This window comes from Pelobates fuscus, chromosome 13 (assembly GCF_036172605.1).
Source record: "Pelobates fuscus isolate aPelFus1 chromosome 13, aPelFus1.pri, whole genome shotgun sequence".
Lineage (NCBI taxonomy): Eukaryota > Metazoa > Chordata > Amphibia > Anura > Pelobatidae > Pelobates > Pelobates fuscus.
Genome location: NC_086329.1, coordinates 25,466,319 through 25,481,662, shown reverse-complemented (window position 1 = coordinate 25,481,662; position 15,344 = coordinate 25,466,319). Strand labels below are relative to the sequence as shown.

General features: G+C 40.3%; 1 protein-coding gene across 1 annotated transcript in view; it reads left to right on the top strand.

Moving 5' to 3' along the window:
* The window catches only part of SNX6 (sorting nexin 6), a 47,593-nt gene that overhangs the window by 28,506 nt on the left and 3,743 nt on the right, over positions 1 to 15,344 (top strand). The window contains exons 8-11 of the mRNA XM_063439703.1: positions 3,145 to 3,250; positions 5,748 to 5,823; positions 7,594 to 7,633; positions 7,927 to 8,013. Coding sequence (XP_063295773.1) covers positions 3,145 to 3,250; positions 5,748 to 5,823; positions 7,594 to 7,633; positions 7,927 to 8,013 — 309 coding nt within the window. The remainder of the gene's footprint in view (positions 1 to 3,144; positions 3,251 to 5,747; positions 5,824 to 7,593; positions 7,634 to 7,926; positions 8,014 to 15,344) is intronic.

Genomic DNA, 15,344 nt, shown 5'->3' with positions numbered 1-15,344 from the left:
TGCTCTGTAAATATAACTTTAATCATACTCAGGAGGCACATGGAGGCTCTTGCAGTTTATAAACAGAGCAGGAGATAAAACATTCTAAATTAACCCCTTAAGACCGCAGGACGTACTATGCCGTCCTTATTTTGGTGGCTCTAAAAGCCGCAGGACGGCATAGTACGTCCTGCGATCTTATGTACTTACCCGGTCGCCGGCGATCGCGGTATGGGGGACTTACCTGGGAGCCCAGGGAGTCCCCCTGCGTCCTCTTCAGCCGCCCAGGGCCATGTGACCCCGCGATCACATGGACGGCATAGCCGTCCAAGGTATTGCCACCAGGGGGAGTGCCTGTAATGACAGGTACTCCCCCTGCTGTCTGAAAAAAAAATAAAAAATGTTAAAACAGTGTAAAAATAAATTATATATACTTAGATCATATATATATTTATTATATATATGATCTAAGTATATATATACACACATATACACACATACACATAAATATGCATATTTGCACTGTCTACGTGTATTTTAATATTATATACATAATTATATATATATATTAATATCAAAATACACGTACAATGATATTGATTAAATATATATATATAATTTTCATTATATATATATATTTATATATAATAAAAAATAAATAAATATATAAATACGTTAAAAAATAAATAAAAAAATAAAAAAAAAATAGATAAAAAATATATAAACATGCGTAATTTCGTTCTAACTGTATTTTAACCCCTTAAGGACACATGACATGTGTGACATGTCATGATTTCCTTTTATTCCAGAAGTTTGGTCCTTAAGGGGTTAAAATTAATATATATATATTGATATCAAAATACATGTAGAACGAAATAATATATATATCTATATACATAAGTATATACGTATATATCACTATGTATATACCTATATATAAATAAAAATAATTTAAAAAAATTATATACATATATATACACACACATATATATATATACACACATATATATACAATAATTCTACGCATATATTTATGTAATAATTTTACATAATTAGGTCATTTTATTAATTACAATTTGCAGGACCTGCCTGCCAACCCAGGCCAAAAGTTCAGGGAATTACATTGTCTAGCACTATATTTAACTCTGTAACTTTCCAAGACACCATGAAACCTGTACATGGGGGGTACTGTTTTACTCGGAAGACTTCGCTGAACACAAATATTAGTGTTTCAAAACAGTAAAATATATTAAAACGACGATATCGTCAGTGACAGTGACATTTTTTGCATTTTTCACACACAAATGGCACTTACACTGACGATATAATTGTTGTGATACGTTTTACTGTTTTGAAACACTAATATTTGTGTTCAGCGAAGTCTCCTGAGTATAACAGTACCCCTCATGTACAGGTTTTATGGTGTTTTCAAAAGTTACAGAGTCAAATATAAGGTTTGCGTTTCAGTTTTTTCACATTAAAATTCGCCAGGTTGCCTTTGAGACCGTATGGTAGCCCAGGAATGAAAATTATCCCCATGATGGCATACCATTTGCAATAGTAGACAACCCAGGGTATTGCAAATAGGGTATGTTCAGTTTTTTTAGTAGCCACTTAGTCACAAACACTGGCCAAAATTTGCGTTCAAATTAGTTTTTTGCATTTTCAAATATTAACACTAACTTTGGCCAGTGTTTGTGACCAAGTGGCTACTAAAAAAGACTGGACATACTCAATTTGCAATACCTTAGGTTGTCTACTTTTGCAAATGGTATGCCATCATGGGGGTAATTCTTATTTCTGGGCTACCATATGGTCTCAAAGGCAACATAACCAATCTGGCGAATTTCAATGTAAAAAAAACTGAAATATGTAACATGCTATATTTGACCCTGTAACTTCCCAAAACACCATAAAACCTGTACATAGGGGGTACTGTTTTACACGCGAGACATCGCTGAATACAAATATGTGTATTGTATTGCAGTAAAAGCAAACAGTATTATGACATTCACAGTTAGAATGTCACGTAGAACTAAAAAAAATTTTAAAATTCTTATTTTCTCCCATTTTTTTAAAATATTTTTTTCATATTAAATTATGTTCCATACCTAAATATTTGATGTTAAACGAAAGCCCCGTTTCCCCTGAATAAAATGATATATAATAATGGGGGGTGCATTTAATATGAAAGAGGTGAATTATGGTTGGACAGACATATAGCGCAAATGCCAGGTTTTGTTTACGTTTTTTTGGATCACAACTTGTACATTTGGCTGCGGTCTTAAGGGGTTAAACAGCCTAATAATGGAAGTGTAAACATTAGATCTCTTTTTACAGGAAATGTGTAGGGAGACTGTGTGGGTCACATGCAGGGAAGGTGTGACTTGGGCTGCATAAACAAAGTGATTTTCTGTAAGCCTACATTTCAGTAGTACATTAAGCTGTCAAGAAGAACAACGTGGGCTGCAGCAAAATGTAAGAAGATTCACTGCAACACTCTGATCTGTGTTTTTATTCATGCTGTTATAGACTGCAATTAGCTTAGTTTGATGTGAGCTGTACTCGATGAAACCATTTTGACTCCTATTAATGATATTGGTGTATATAACGTGCTCCTGAACATTATCCCTTCATAACCTTTTGTAATTATTTCCTCACCACAAATGTCAAACTCACAAAATCTGCTTTTAAGCCAGTCCTTCGACATCTTAACAGGAACAAAAGAATCTTTGATGTTTAAAAATCATAGTCTTGACTACACAAGGCTATTCAAGTACCTGCGCGTGTATATACCATGTATGGCCCTTGCTGTAGGTCTTTGGAAGTAACTAATCTAGGGTCCCTATTTCCATTGCTTTGTTTCTTTTTTGTTTAAAAAAAAAAGCTTCTGCTCTTCCTTCTAGCCCACCCACATCTCAATGGACCAACTTTTTTTTTTTTAACCTCTCTTTCTCTATAAGCGTTTAGTGTACTTAAATCTTTAGGGGGCTTGTTGCTCTTGTTGGCTATTTAATTGAGCCCATCTAATTACCCGACTTTAGATTGTCTTAATTTCTTAAATGATTCATTTTGTCTTGTAACTGTCTGATAAGTCCATGTATTTTTCTGCGTTTGTTAAAGCGTTGGAATACCCCAGATGTAAGAATTTTTTTCCCCCTCCAGGACGTGGACGATTTCTTTGATCACGAAAGGACATTTCTAGTGGAATATCATAACAGAGTGAAGGACGCAAGTGCTAAATCTGACAAGATGACAAGATCTCACAAATGCAAGTAGCTGCTTTTTAAAAAATATTTACTTTATTCACCTTATTCTGAGATACCCAAATCCTTCCATCCTCTGCCTTCCCTGTAGTATACGCATTGGCACAGATAGCAAAATTAAATAACCCCTGTAACACTGTTGGCATATCACACAGCTTCAAAGATCCTCTTAATTGTACCATAGCTTTTTGGTAACTGCTGTGTTCAATCCATGCCATATCTCAGTCTCCCCGTTCACTACCCGGCATGTTAATAAAGAGCGGCAGGCAGAATAAAATGATGTTATCCACAATTATTAACTCCTTTCAATCTCATACAGCCCAAAACGGCCCAATGCAGCACCAAGAAATAAGAGAAACCCTAGTAGGGTTTTGAGTCTACATATTGGAGTATGTGCTTCACAATAGCCAATTCTCTGGCTGTTTTGGAACAACAAAAATACATGAAAATAAGAAATGGAAAAAATAATTTAAAGATTATAGTCATCGTCTCTTTTAACATGAACTCAACTATTGACGTCCAGAGTCAGCTTATATAACATATGGTGACACTTTGTAAGTCCAATGCTTCTCTATGGGAAGCACTGGCTTGGCAGATCACGGCTATTACTGTACATGTGCCGTGTATCCTCAATGCTTCTCTATAGGAAGAATCTGATTGGACACAGATTATCAGTGTTGATGATCTCACTGGAGGAGGATCAGGCTGCATTACAGCTTAATTTAATGGTAAATTTAAAGTAGACTTTTTTTGGGTGGGTGGGGTGGTAGAAATCTATTAATGATAAATAAACACATCTAAATATATATCTATGTCTTATATAAGAGTGTTCCTTTTTAACGTGACATCTCCAAGGAAGTAAAAATAGTAGAGCCTGAGACTGAGATATTGGAAAACGAGCAGAGTGGGGGGTTGCCATAAAACCAAAATCGCAACAAGAAATTTGGGCTTGCTATTGGACAGGCAAGAACCACAACAGGGCAATGCTGTCTAGGAACAGTGGTTCTACATAGGTAAAGGAAGGTGCATACTAGGTGACTTTGCCAGAACGTGCAAATGTATGAATTGACACACGTGTCCATTCTGATGCAGACTGACAGCTGGCGTCCTTAATATAAACAAGCATCCAGCATCAAAATTGCTGTTTAAATGTAGAATGTGATATTCTGCTTTATGTTTGTGCAAAGGAGGTGTGGGAGTTAGACACACAAGAAACAGATAGCGTGACAACCTTTCTGGCATTATTATCCCACAACACATGCTGTTATGTATTACCCTTCTCTTCACGATAAATAGGTTTTCTTGGTTATTTAGTGGAGAAAAGAAAGACGCTTAGGCTTCTTTAGACTTCCTTCTCCTTTGACACATTTAGAGTGCTTGTACTGTCATTGCTGCAGCCATCAATGCCAATTAGCAGTGAGAATCAACTTCTTTATCTGTTTTAACTTGTTCTGGGAATGGCGCATACATTATGGCCGACCACCATAGAAACAAAAATAGCAGTTTTCTTTAACCCCTTAAGGACACATGACATGTGTGACATGTCATGATTCCCTTTTATTCCAGAAGTTTGGTCCTTAAGGGGTTAAATCGGCTCATTACAAAGTCAACCCTGCTCTATAAACCAATCCATAAGGCATTACTTTTATATTAACTATCCCTCCATGAAATTACAAATAGCACAATATGGTTTATATTCATACAAAGCATGTAAAAAAAAAAAAAAAAAAATTCTGTACATCATTGTACTCCTAGCTACTGGAAGCAGCTCAGGCATTTGTCTCATTTAACAAGCTCTGTCTTTAAAGCTGTATGTTCCCACTGCAGTTTAATTAAAATCAGTCAAAACCCTGTGATTTCTGCTTCCATTTCTACTCTCCGTTTTATTAAACAATTCTGATTGACAAGGATTTGGCGATGTAAAATAATCCCCCTGGCCTGGGTTGGTGCTATATTCCAGTTAGTCATTTGCTATACTGACCTTGTGGCGGATGTAGTATGAGCTCTGGGGAAGGTTTAAAGTCACCAGCTCGCTTCATTTAGTGCTGCACAGGAGCAATCTGCATACTGCATTCTTTGGGAACTGTGAGTCTGGGACAAGTTGCTAGTGGGAGCATGCCAATGACATGGTTTGCAAAATAAAAAATAAGATGGTCCAGACACTCAAGGTTGCAAAATAAGCTGATTTATTGTAGAAATACAGCAACGTTCTGGCGTCTCCAGGGATTATACACCAGAGAAAACACCAGGGTGGATGGTGAGGGTTTGAAAACTAATATTGCAGTATGGCATTAAGACCTGTTTGTAAATCGATATATTCCCCCTTGGGCTACTTGACGTGACCCCGCTGCGTGTTCCCCTTACTTCCGAGCAGTTTGAAGCACTCGAAACGCAGTGATGGCACATTGAGGTACATTTAAACTCATGAATATTCTAAAGTTCTAATATAACATTCTCTTCTATTACTTTATAGATTTTTTTAATTTGTTTTGCTTGTTTTAGGTACTGCAGATGATTACAACAGGATAGGTTCATCGATGTACGCATTGGGAACACAGGACAATACTGACATATGCAAGTAAGGGACTAGCTGTTTTTTTGTTTTTTGTTTTTGTTTTTTACATGACCCACAAATATATTACCTATATATTGCCCACTAGTTATGGATTATCTGACTAGTGAATCTGAGCAGAAAAAAAAAATGGAAAAGGGAAAGTTCACTGTAACTTGATATCCTCATTGTTTTTCTTCAAATCTGGCAAGGAGACAGATTATAAAATTGTATAAAGTCATTATTGATTAAGTGTGACAGTAAATTTATGTGACTCCTGTGTGTTTATATAGTAAATCACTGTAAACATTATTTGCACAACGTTGGAGAAAGTCCAGAAATTGTAAAAATATTTTATAGTTGATCTTAGAGGAAGGTTTAAAGGAATACTATAGGGTCTGGAACACAAACATGTATTCCTGACCCTATAGTGTTATAAACACCATCTTTATATATAGTGATATAAACACCACCCATAAATATAGTAAAGTCTTACCTTTATTCCAGTATGCTGGTGCTGGCTCTGCGCCTGATCTGCCTGCTTGGCTGACATCATAAGAAGTGGTCCTAATAGCCAATTACAATGCTTTCCCATAGGATTGACTGAGACTGTCAATTAGGCAGATTCTGGCAGAGCCAGCACAAGTCAAACAGCTCTGGCCAATTCGCATCTCCTCATAGAAATGCATTGAATCAAAGCATCCCTATTAGAAAAGTTCAGTGTCTCCATGCAGAGGGTGGAGACACTGAATGGCAGTATTGCACCGTGTAGCACTGCCCCAGGAAGCACCTCTAGATATCTGAGGAGTGGCCACTGGAGGTATCCCTAGGTTGTAATGTAAACACTGCCTTATCTCTGGGGGGAAAAGTGTTTACTGCAAAAAGCCTGCCGGGAATGATTCTACTCACCAGAACAAATACAATAAGGTATAGTAGTTCTGGTGACTAAAGTGTCCCTTTAAATCAGGGGGAAAGAAACTTAAATATATTTGTTTGTATTAATCTAAACTGTCCCTTAATCACACAAACGCGGGTTGGGAGAAGCGGGTTCTTCATGTGTCCTGCTGTCTGTTAAATAGCAACAACCTCCATGTATGGATTAGAATTATTTAGGATTAGTTTACTTCTTGCAGTCCTTTTTAATGAACAATCCGAATGAAGGTGAATTGGACAGCAGGGGTTTTATTTGGTATTCAGCTGAAAGTTTGTTCTTGATTTCTGCGTGTTACTAATAGCAGTGTTACTGGAATTTAAGCAATGTGGCTTGTGAGCTCTGCCTAAGCCTCCCCATTCATTTATAATGGACGAAGCCCTAAATGGGACACTATTTAAAGTTAAATCATATCACTTAATTATTTTGGCCCACACGGTGTTGTGTCTGATGTACACTTGCTTAAATATACTCCATGAATGGGAAGCAATATATGTATCACCCGGTTGACCGATGCAGAGGGAGCTATAGTGCCAGGCATACAGCTTTGTATTCCTGGCACTTATAGTACACCTTTAAACTTTTCTGACGCTGTGCTTACTATGGGCAGTTAGTGTTAGGCTGAGTGTGTCTGCAGATGCTAAAATGGTTTAATGCTTAAAGGTAAAAAAAAAAAAGGTCCAGTGCACTCTAAACACCATAACCACTTCATTGACTTGAAAATTGTGTTGGTGCCCGTAGTGGCCTTTGAAGTATTCTGAGCACAATTAACAGATAATGACTACAGTAATATTTTTTTTAATTAACTCTGTAGCCAGCAAAACTGAGATAAACATTGCTCTTTTCTTACGTCTCATGTTTTTCAGATTTTTCCTAAGAGTATCTGAATTATTCGACAAGACTCGGGTAGGCAAAGCACAGATTTTATTTCAGATGTCTGATTCATTATGTTAGATTGCAGCATTGAAATGTTGGAAACAGGGTGGGGGTATTTACATTAATTTCATCATTATACTGTGTTAGCAGAACTGCGTGACAAGTAGTCCTGTCAATATTATAAGATCATTGGGAAGGATTATCCGTTATAGGTTGGTGTATATCGAATAGACTGTCGTGTTTTGAATTGCATTTTTGTAAACTTGATTTTCAATTTTCCTGTGGATTTTGCAATGTGCTGTCCTGTCCGCTCTCTCCTGCAGAAAATTGAGGCGCGAGTATCCGCTGATGAAGATCTCAAGCTTTCAGACCTCCTTAAATATTACTTAAGAGAATCACAAGCTGCTAAGGTAAATGTTAGGGTGGATATGTCCATCGATAAATAGATGGCTTTTTGCACACATGACCCTAAACTCCGCACCGATGAGTCCATATTTAACTTTTTAATATTTTATTTATTGAGGACAGCGCATTAAACTGGCAATCACGACAAAATAATAAGCAATGAAGTGCTTGACAGAGTCACGGGTTCTAATTTTGCTGTACCAAACCGTAAATATGTGCAGAAAGAAAGAGGCAATTAGAAATAAAAAAAAAAAAGAGAAAGAAGGCAGGGGGCGCACTTGTATTTAAAAGTAGACACCTCAAAGAAAATTGTGTGTTCAGATGTTCACATACCCAATGCTCTTAGTGGAAATATTCTTGGTAAAGCTATGAAGACACTGTTTTGAAATAGGTGGTTATGGATAAAAAGTGTCTGTCTGAAAGGTACCGTATATACTCGAGTATAAGCCGAGTTTTTCAGCCCATTTTTTGGGCTGAAAAACCCCAACTCGGCTTATACTCGAGTCAAGGTCTGTATTATGGCAATTTGCATTGCCATAATACAAACCGGGGGAGAGGGGGGCTGGCAGAGCTGTAACTTACCTGTTCTGCAGCTCCTGTCAGCTCTCTCCTCCTCCGCGCCGTCCGTTCAGCACCTCGGTCAGCTCCCAGTGTAAGTCTCGCGAGAGCCGCGGCTCTCGCGAGACTTACAGTGTGAGCTGATAGAAGGAGCTGCACGGACGGCGCGGAGGAGGAGAGAGCTGACAGGAGCTGCAGAACAGGTAAGTTACAGCTCTGCCAGCCCCCCTCTCCCCCCCACTGAACTGCCACTGGACCACCAGGGAAGGAGAGCCCCCCTCCCTGCCATATATCAAGCAGGGAGGGGGGACGAAAAAAAAATAATATAAGAAATAATAATAATAAAAAAAATAATAATAATAAAAAAAATAATAAAAAAGGGGGTATAAGGACCACTGTGGGAGGGGGGGGGGTATAAGGACCACTATGGGAGGGAGGGGGTGGGATAAGGACCACTATGGGAGGGAGGGGGGGTATAAGGACCGCTATGGGAGGGAGGGGGGGTATAAGGACCACTATTGGAGGGAGGGGGTGGGATAAGGACCACTATGGGAGGGAGGGGGGTATAAGGACCGCTATGGGAGGGAGGGGGGGATAAGGACCACTATGGGAGGGAGGGGGGGGATAAGGACCACTATGGGAGGGAGGGGGGGGATAAGGACCACTATGGGAGGGAGGGGGATAAGGACCACTATGGGAGGGAGGGGGGGGATAAGGACCACTAGGGGAGGGAGGGGGGGATAAGGACCACTAGGGGAGGGAGGGGGGGATAAGGACCACTAGGGGAGGGAGGGGGGAAGTAAGGACCACTAGGGGAGGGGAGGGGGAAGTAAGGACCACTAGGGGAGGGGTGAGTCAGGACCACTGGGGGAGGGGGGTGAAGGAACACGGGGGTGGGGAGGTAAGGACCACTGAGGGAGGAGGAGGGGAGGTCAGGACATATGGGGGGGGGGCAAATATCCTTGCACCGGCCCTGCACACACTGCATTCATACACTGCATTCATACACACACTGCATTCATTCACACACTGCACTCACACACACTGCATTCATACACACACACACTGCATTCATACACACACACACTGCATTCATACACACACACACTGCATTCATACACACACACACTGCACTCATACACACGCTGCACTCATACACACACGCTGCACTCATACACACACGCTGCACTCATACACACACGCTGCACTCATACACACACGCTGCACTCATACACACACGCTGCACTCATACACACACGCTGCACTCATACACACACGCTGCACTCATACAGACACGCTGCACTCATACACACACACGCTGCACTCATACGCACACACTGCATTCATTATACACACACTGTAAATAAATATTCAATTAATATATTTTTTTTAGGATCTAATTTTATTTAGAAATTTACCAGTAGCTGCTGCATTTCCCACCCTAGTCTTATACTCGAGTCAATAAGTTTTCCCAGTTTTTTGGGGGAAAATTAGGGGCCTCGGCTTATATTCGGGTCGGCTTATACTCGAGTATATACGGTAATTCACCTATGTAAAGGGGAGGAGTCACCAGTGTACAATATCTGTCATTTGTACTGGTTTTCTCTGTGACCGACCCTCTTCTAATACTTTAGACCAAACACATTGTATCCATAAGCAAGTAAATTAGGTGGACAGCGCTAAGAATTATTATAATAAAATCATACATACACAGGTAGCAGCAGATTTCGCAATTATGTGTCTTACTCTTAAAAAAAAAAGAAAAAAAAAAAAGGGGGGAAATAAAAGTACAATGATAGTGCAGTATGGTTATAAAGATATATTCCAAAGGGGCACTCACGTTTTGCAGAGCTTAAAAAGCTCTATTTTAGGAGCCTGGACGGAACAATCCCCGTCTAAGGATTTCTTTTTGCTGGTATCAGAATCCCAAGGTAGTGCGATTCATCATATTAAAAAAATAAGGATGTATACCAATGGTACAGTACGTATGTAAAAGTAGGATAAGTAAATAATATTTGACCTACTTACATTTGCTAGAGCAATGACCTGCTCTAGTGTATGGAGCTTTAGGTGGAACAATCCCCACCTAGGGATATATGTAGATCAGGAACAGCAGAGTAATGGTGAGAGTATAAGGAGCTCAAGAGTGACTGGGTATTAAAACAGAATCTTTATTAATATACAGAATAAATAAAACTATTTAAAAGTGAACTATATAGTAAAAATATAAATTATTTTATAAATAAAACCAGGGTTTTTTTTTTTGTTTTTTTCTGGGATCAAACCAGCTCGCTCTTGATAATTTTGATATGTTATCTCATCCATGGTAACTTGTATGACCTCAATCAGTTCAATGACTTATGGTGCTAAGAGTTGTCAGGCGTATTGACCATATCAAGCATCATAACTTTAGACCGTGTTGTTCAATCTGTGTGTCTACTCGGTTCAAACTTGTGCAGGTATCCTACTTGGCCACATTCTAAAATAGAAGCTGGGATTTTCTCAATGAACTAAAAGTTTTAGATGAATCTGTGGAAGGAATAATGGGTTGTTTGCTCAGCAACAAGTTTGCCTTGCAATGTGGTTCTTTTAGAATTACTGGAAAAGGAGTTGTGAGGGAGACGAATACCTTCCTTCCCAATACCTTGTGATGTGTGGACAAACGAGACCAATGGTATAGAGACACCCTTGTTTGCTAAAACTGAAGAATCCAGTTTTCTCCATTAGCTTTGTATACAACGGCTGACCCAGGAGGAAATGTCAATTAGAAACGATTCAGACTGTTTTTTTTGCTATCTTTTTGGATCAATCGTAAAAATCAAATGTGAGAGAGGCTAAATTTGACAAACGCATGTCTCTTTTCAACTATGTAGTCTTGGTAGAGGACTGGTGATGTTGTGTGGCAGTTGTAGGTTTAAGATAAGTGGGGGCGGAGCCAAGCAGGCAGGCACACCGGACGCACAATACATGGGCTCCGTGTAGAAACGAGAAATCTCTAACGATAAAACACCCACAGCGACCCGAAAACAGTGGCAGGCTCACCTATGGGGCGCAAAAGCAAGAAGCTTAAGCCAGATAAGCCCAAGACGAGCATGCACATTGGGGAACTCCTGCGACGAGCGCATGGTGCGAGAGGACCCAAGATGGCCGCCGACTATGCAGACTTCTCGGATTCCTCCGGTGAATCGCTTCTGGACAGGGAGTCACCTCCCATGCCACATCCCTACCATACCCAGGCACTACCACAGAGTGCTGACACCCAGCCTGTGACAATGACCTCCAGAAAACGCTGCAGGCCGACATGGCCTCCCTGCGCTCTGAACTCCTGGGCCTGGTGGGACGCATCGAGACCGTGGAAACAACGGCCACGCAGCAATCCACACAGATCACCTCACTTGGGGCTGAAATACGGCGCCTTCAAAAGCAGCAGACAACCTTTGAACAGAGGTTTGCCCTCATGGAAGATGCACGGCGCTGAAACAACATCAAGGTACGAGGGGTTTCTGGACGAAATCCCGGCAGGGGAACTACCGCACATGATACGGAGACTGCTCTGTGCCTTGCTGACCCCCAAACAGGCCAAGAACATCCACATAGATGGGACTTTTAGAATTCCAAAGCCACACCAAGCACCTGCAACCACCACTGGAGACATAGTGGTACGACTTACCTGCAACAGAGATAAGGCAACAGTAATGGCGGCACTAAAAGGACTATCGCCTTATAGGTTTGAAAATATGTCGCTGACATTTTACAATTACCTCTCAGGGGACACACTCAAATGGAGACACTCCCTGCGACCCTTCACAACAGCACTCAAACGGTGACATTCCATATAGATGGCGCACCTCTCGGAAACTACAGATCACACAGGGAAACATCACCCACGAGATCCGAGATATGGATGAAGCAGCTGCCATGCTAGCAACACTGGGCCTCCCGAAGGACTCCCTTACCGGGCCTAGCACAAGAGGTGCCACAAAGCCGTCGCATGTCTCGGACCCGGCAAGAGTCACCCCCTTTATCCCGGCAGACAGACGTGCCACAGAAGCAACCTGAGCAGATCGTTTATATTTTAATTACTTGCTTTATTAGTTAATACCTGTTCATGTATATATGTTTACGTTTATTATGACTATATAGCCAACACAACAGCCACTGACGTGGGTCGCTATGGCCCAACAACCGAGAGCCCATAATCTCTCCCCCCCCCCCCCTCTGCACCCCAGGACAATCCCAAACCCACTTAAGCTACACCCAGAGGCGTCAAATCTCTAAGACCCGGCAAACCACCCAGATGTTGATGACGCACCAACCCGAAACAAGCGCTCCGAAATTCGCGCAGTCTCCAACCTACACACTATGCTATCCCCTAACATAGACCTCCCATATGACTTAAGGAGTGTAACGATGTCCATACAGAGGCCACAACCCAGCCGGCATAGGAGACACGGGACCAAACACTTCCATAGCCCTGACAGACCACACCACTTAGAGTACGCTAGTGCCTCAGCCATTTTAATATGCACAACCCTATAGAACCTTTTTGACAACTAAAGTTATTTACGTCACTTATGCTACTAAGCACTCGTAAAATACTAGCCCCAGGCTCCTCAGCCGAGCACAAGCTCTCTGTCCAACATATACGTTGTTACCTCAGCTGCGGATATACATTACACATGTTTCTACTTCAATGTTATGTTCGTTTAAAAAAAACTAAAATGTGCAACTCAATCCTGTCACAATAATGTACCTGTTGATAAGCCTGTCCTGCTATCGTGGCACCTCAAGCCTGTATGTACACCCTATTGCACGAAAAAATAAAGAATTTTAAAAAAAAAAGATAAGTGGAGAGGAGCAGGGTAGGTCAGGTGTTAAGACTCCTAGGCACCTAGAGCTATTGAAGTCGCGGTATAATTCTTCCAGCCTATTGTCAGGCTAAAGTTTTAGTAGGATTTTATATTAATTTCATATATGATTGAAAAAAGCTCTATCCAAAGACTGAGCCCCCTAGCTGGTAGGTAAGAAATTACAGACAATAATACTCTCAAAAGGTGTCTAAAAGTAGTGTGATTAGATAAAGGAAATTCCCAGAAATAGCTACAATGTACTATACAGACATTATTGGATGCAGTCAAATGTACAACGGCTAAATAATGTTGTATAGGGGTAGAGACTTGTATTAAAGTATAAAAGTAGATTGAGACCAATATCCTCACATAATCCTGTAAATGAAAGTATCAGTATCAGTAGAACAGTGAAACCTTCTCAATGAAGTTAGGGTTCCTACTCATTGGTTAAAAAACAATATTTTTTTGTGCCTTCTTTTCGAAGCATGGGCTTGTCACCAGTGGGGTACCTCAGGCATCTGTACTTGGACCCATTCTCTTTCATATTTTTATTAGTGATATTGCAGAAGGACTTGATGGTAAGGTGTGTCTTTTTGCTGATGATACTAAGATATGTAACAGGGTTGATGTTCCAGGAGGGATAAGCCAAATGGCAAATGATTTAGGTAAACTAGAAAAATGGTCAGAGTTGTGGCAACTGACATTTAATGTGGATAAGTGTAAGATAATGCATCTTGGGCGTAAAAAACCCAAGGGCAGAGTACAGAATATTTGAGTCCTAACCTCAACATCTGAGGAAAGGGATTTAAGGGTGATTATTTCTGAGGACTTGAAGGTAGGCAGACAATGTAATAGAGCAGCAGGAAATGCTAGCAGAATGCTTGGTTGTATAGGGAGAGGTATTAGCAGTAGAAAGAGGGAAGTGCTTATGCCGCTGTACAGACAACTGGTGAGACCTCACTTGGAGTATTGTACGCAGTACTGGAGACCGTATCTCCAGAAGGATATTAATACTTTAGAGAGAGTTCAGAGAAGGGCTACTAAACTGGTTCATGGATTGCAGGATAAAACTTACCAGGAAAGGTTAAAGGGTCTTAACATGTATAGCTTGGAGGAAAGACGAGACAGGGGGGATATGATAGAAACATTTAAATACATAAAAGGAATCAACACAGTAAAGGAGGAGACTATATTTAAAATAAGAAAAACTACCACATCAAGAGGACATAGTCTTAAATTAGAGGGGCAAAGATTTAAAAAGAATTACAGGAAGTATTACTTTACTGAGAGGGTAGTGGATGCATGGAATAGCCTTCCAGCTGAAGTGGTAGAGGTTAACACAGTAAAGGAGTTTAAGCATGCATGGGATAGACATAAGGCTATCCTAACTATAAGATAAGGCCAGGGACTAATGAAAGTATTTAGAAAATTAGGCAGACGAGATGGGCCGAATGGTTCTAATCTGCCGTCACATTCTATGTTTCTTTTGCATCAACAGCAGAAAACAGATGTGAGGAAGGCTGAACTTAATATCGTCATCCTAGATACATCACACTATATTGACATTTGTTTGCAATTGCTTCAAGAATCTGCGACTTCTAAAATCCTGAGAAATTACCCCACCAAAAATGTTCTGCCCAATTAAAAAAAAATCTATTAGAGGCCTTGGTGAACAACTGATCTCTAAAGATAAATTTAATTTTCTATTTAATACTTCACCTTGGATTGCTACACTTTCTACACTACCAAAAATCCATAAACAACAAACCAAACTAGCTAGGAAGGAACTAGGAAGGAATAATCTAACACAAAATGTCAGTATGTACATAGACATGATTTTGAAATCGCTAGTTGAGCAGTTACCCTCATATCTTCATGACACCAAGCAAACCTTTTATGAGATTTCTAAAGTGCAAGAACCCCCAAAA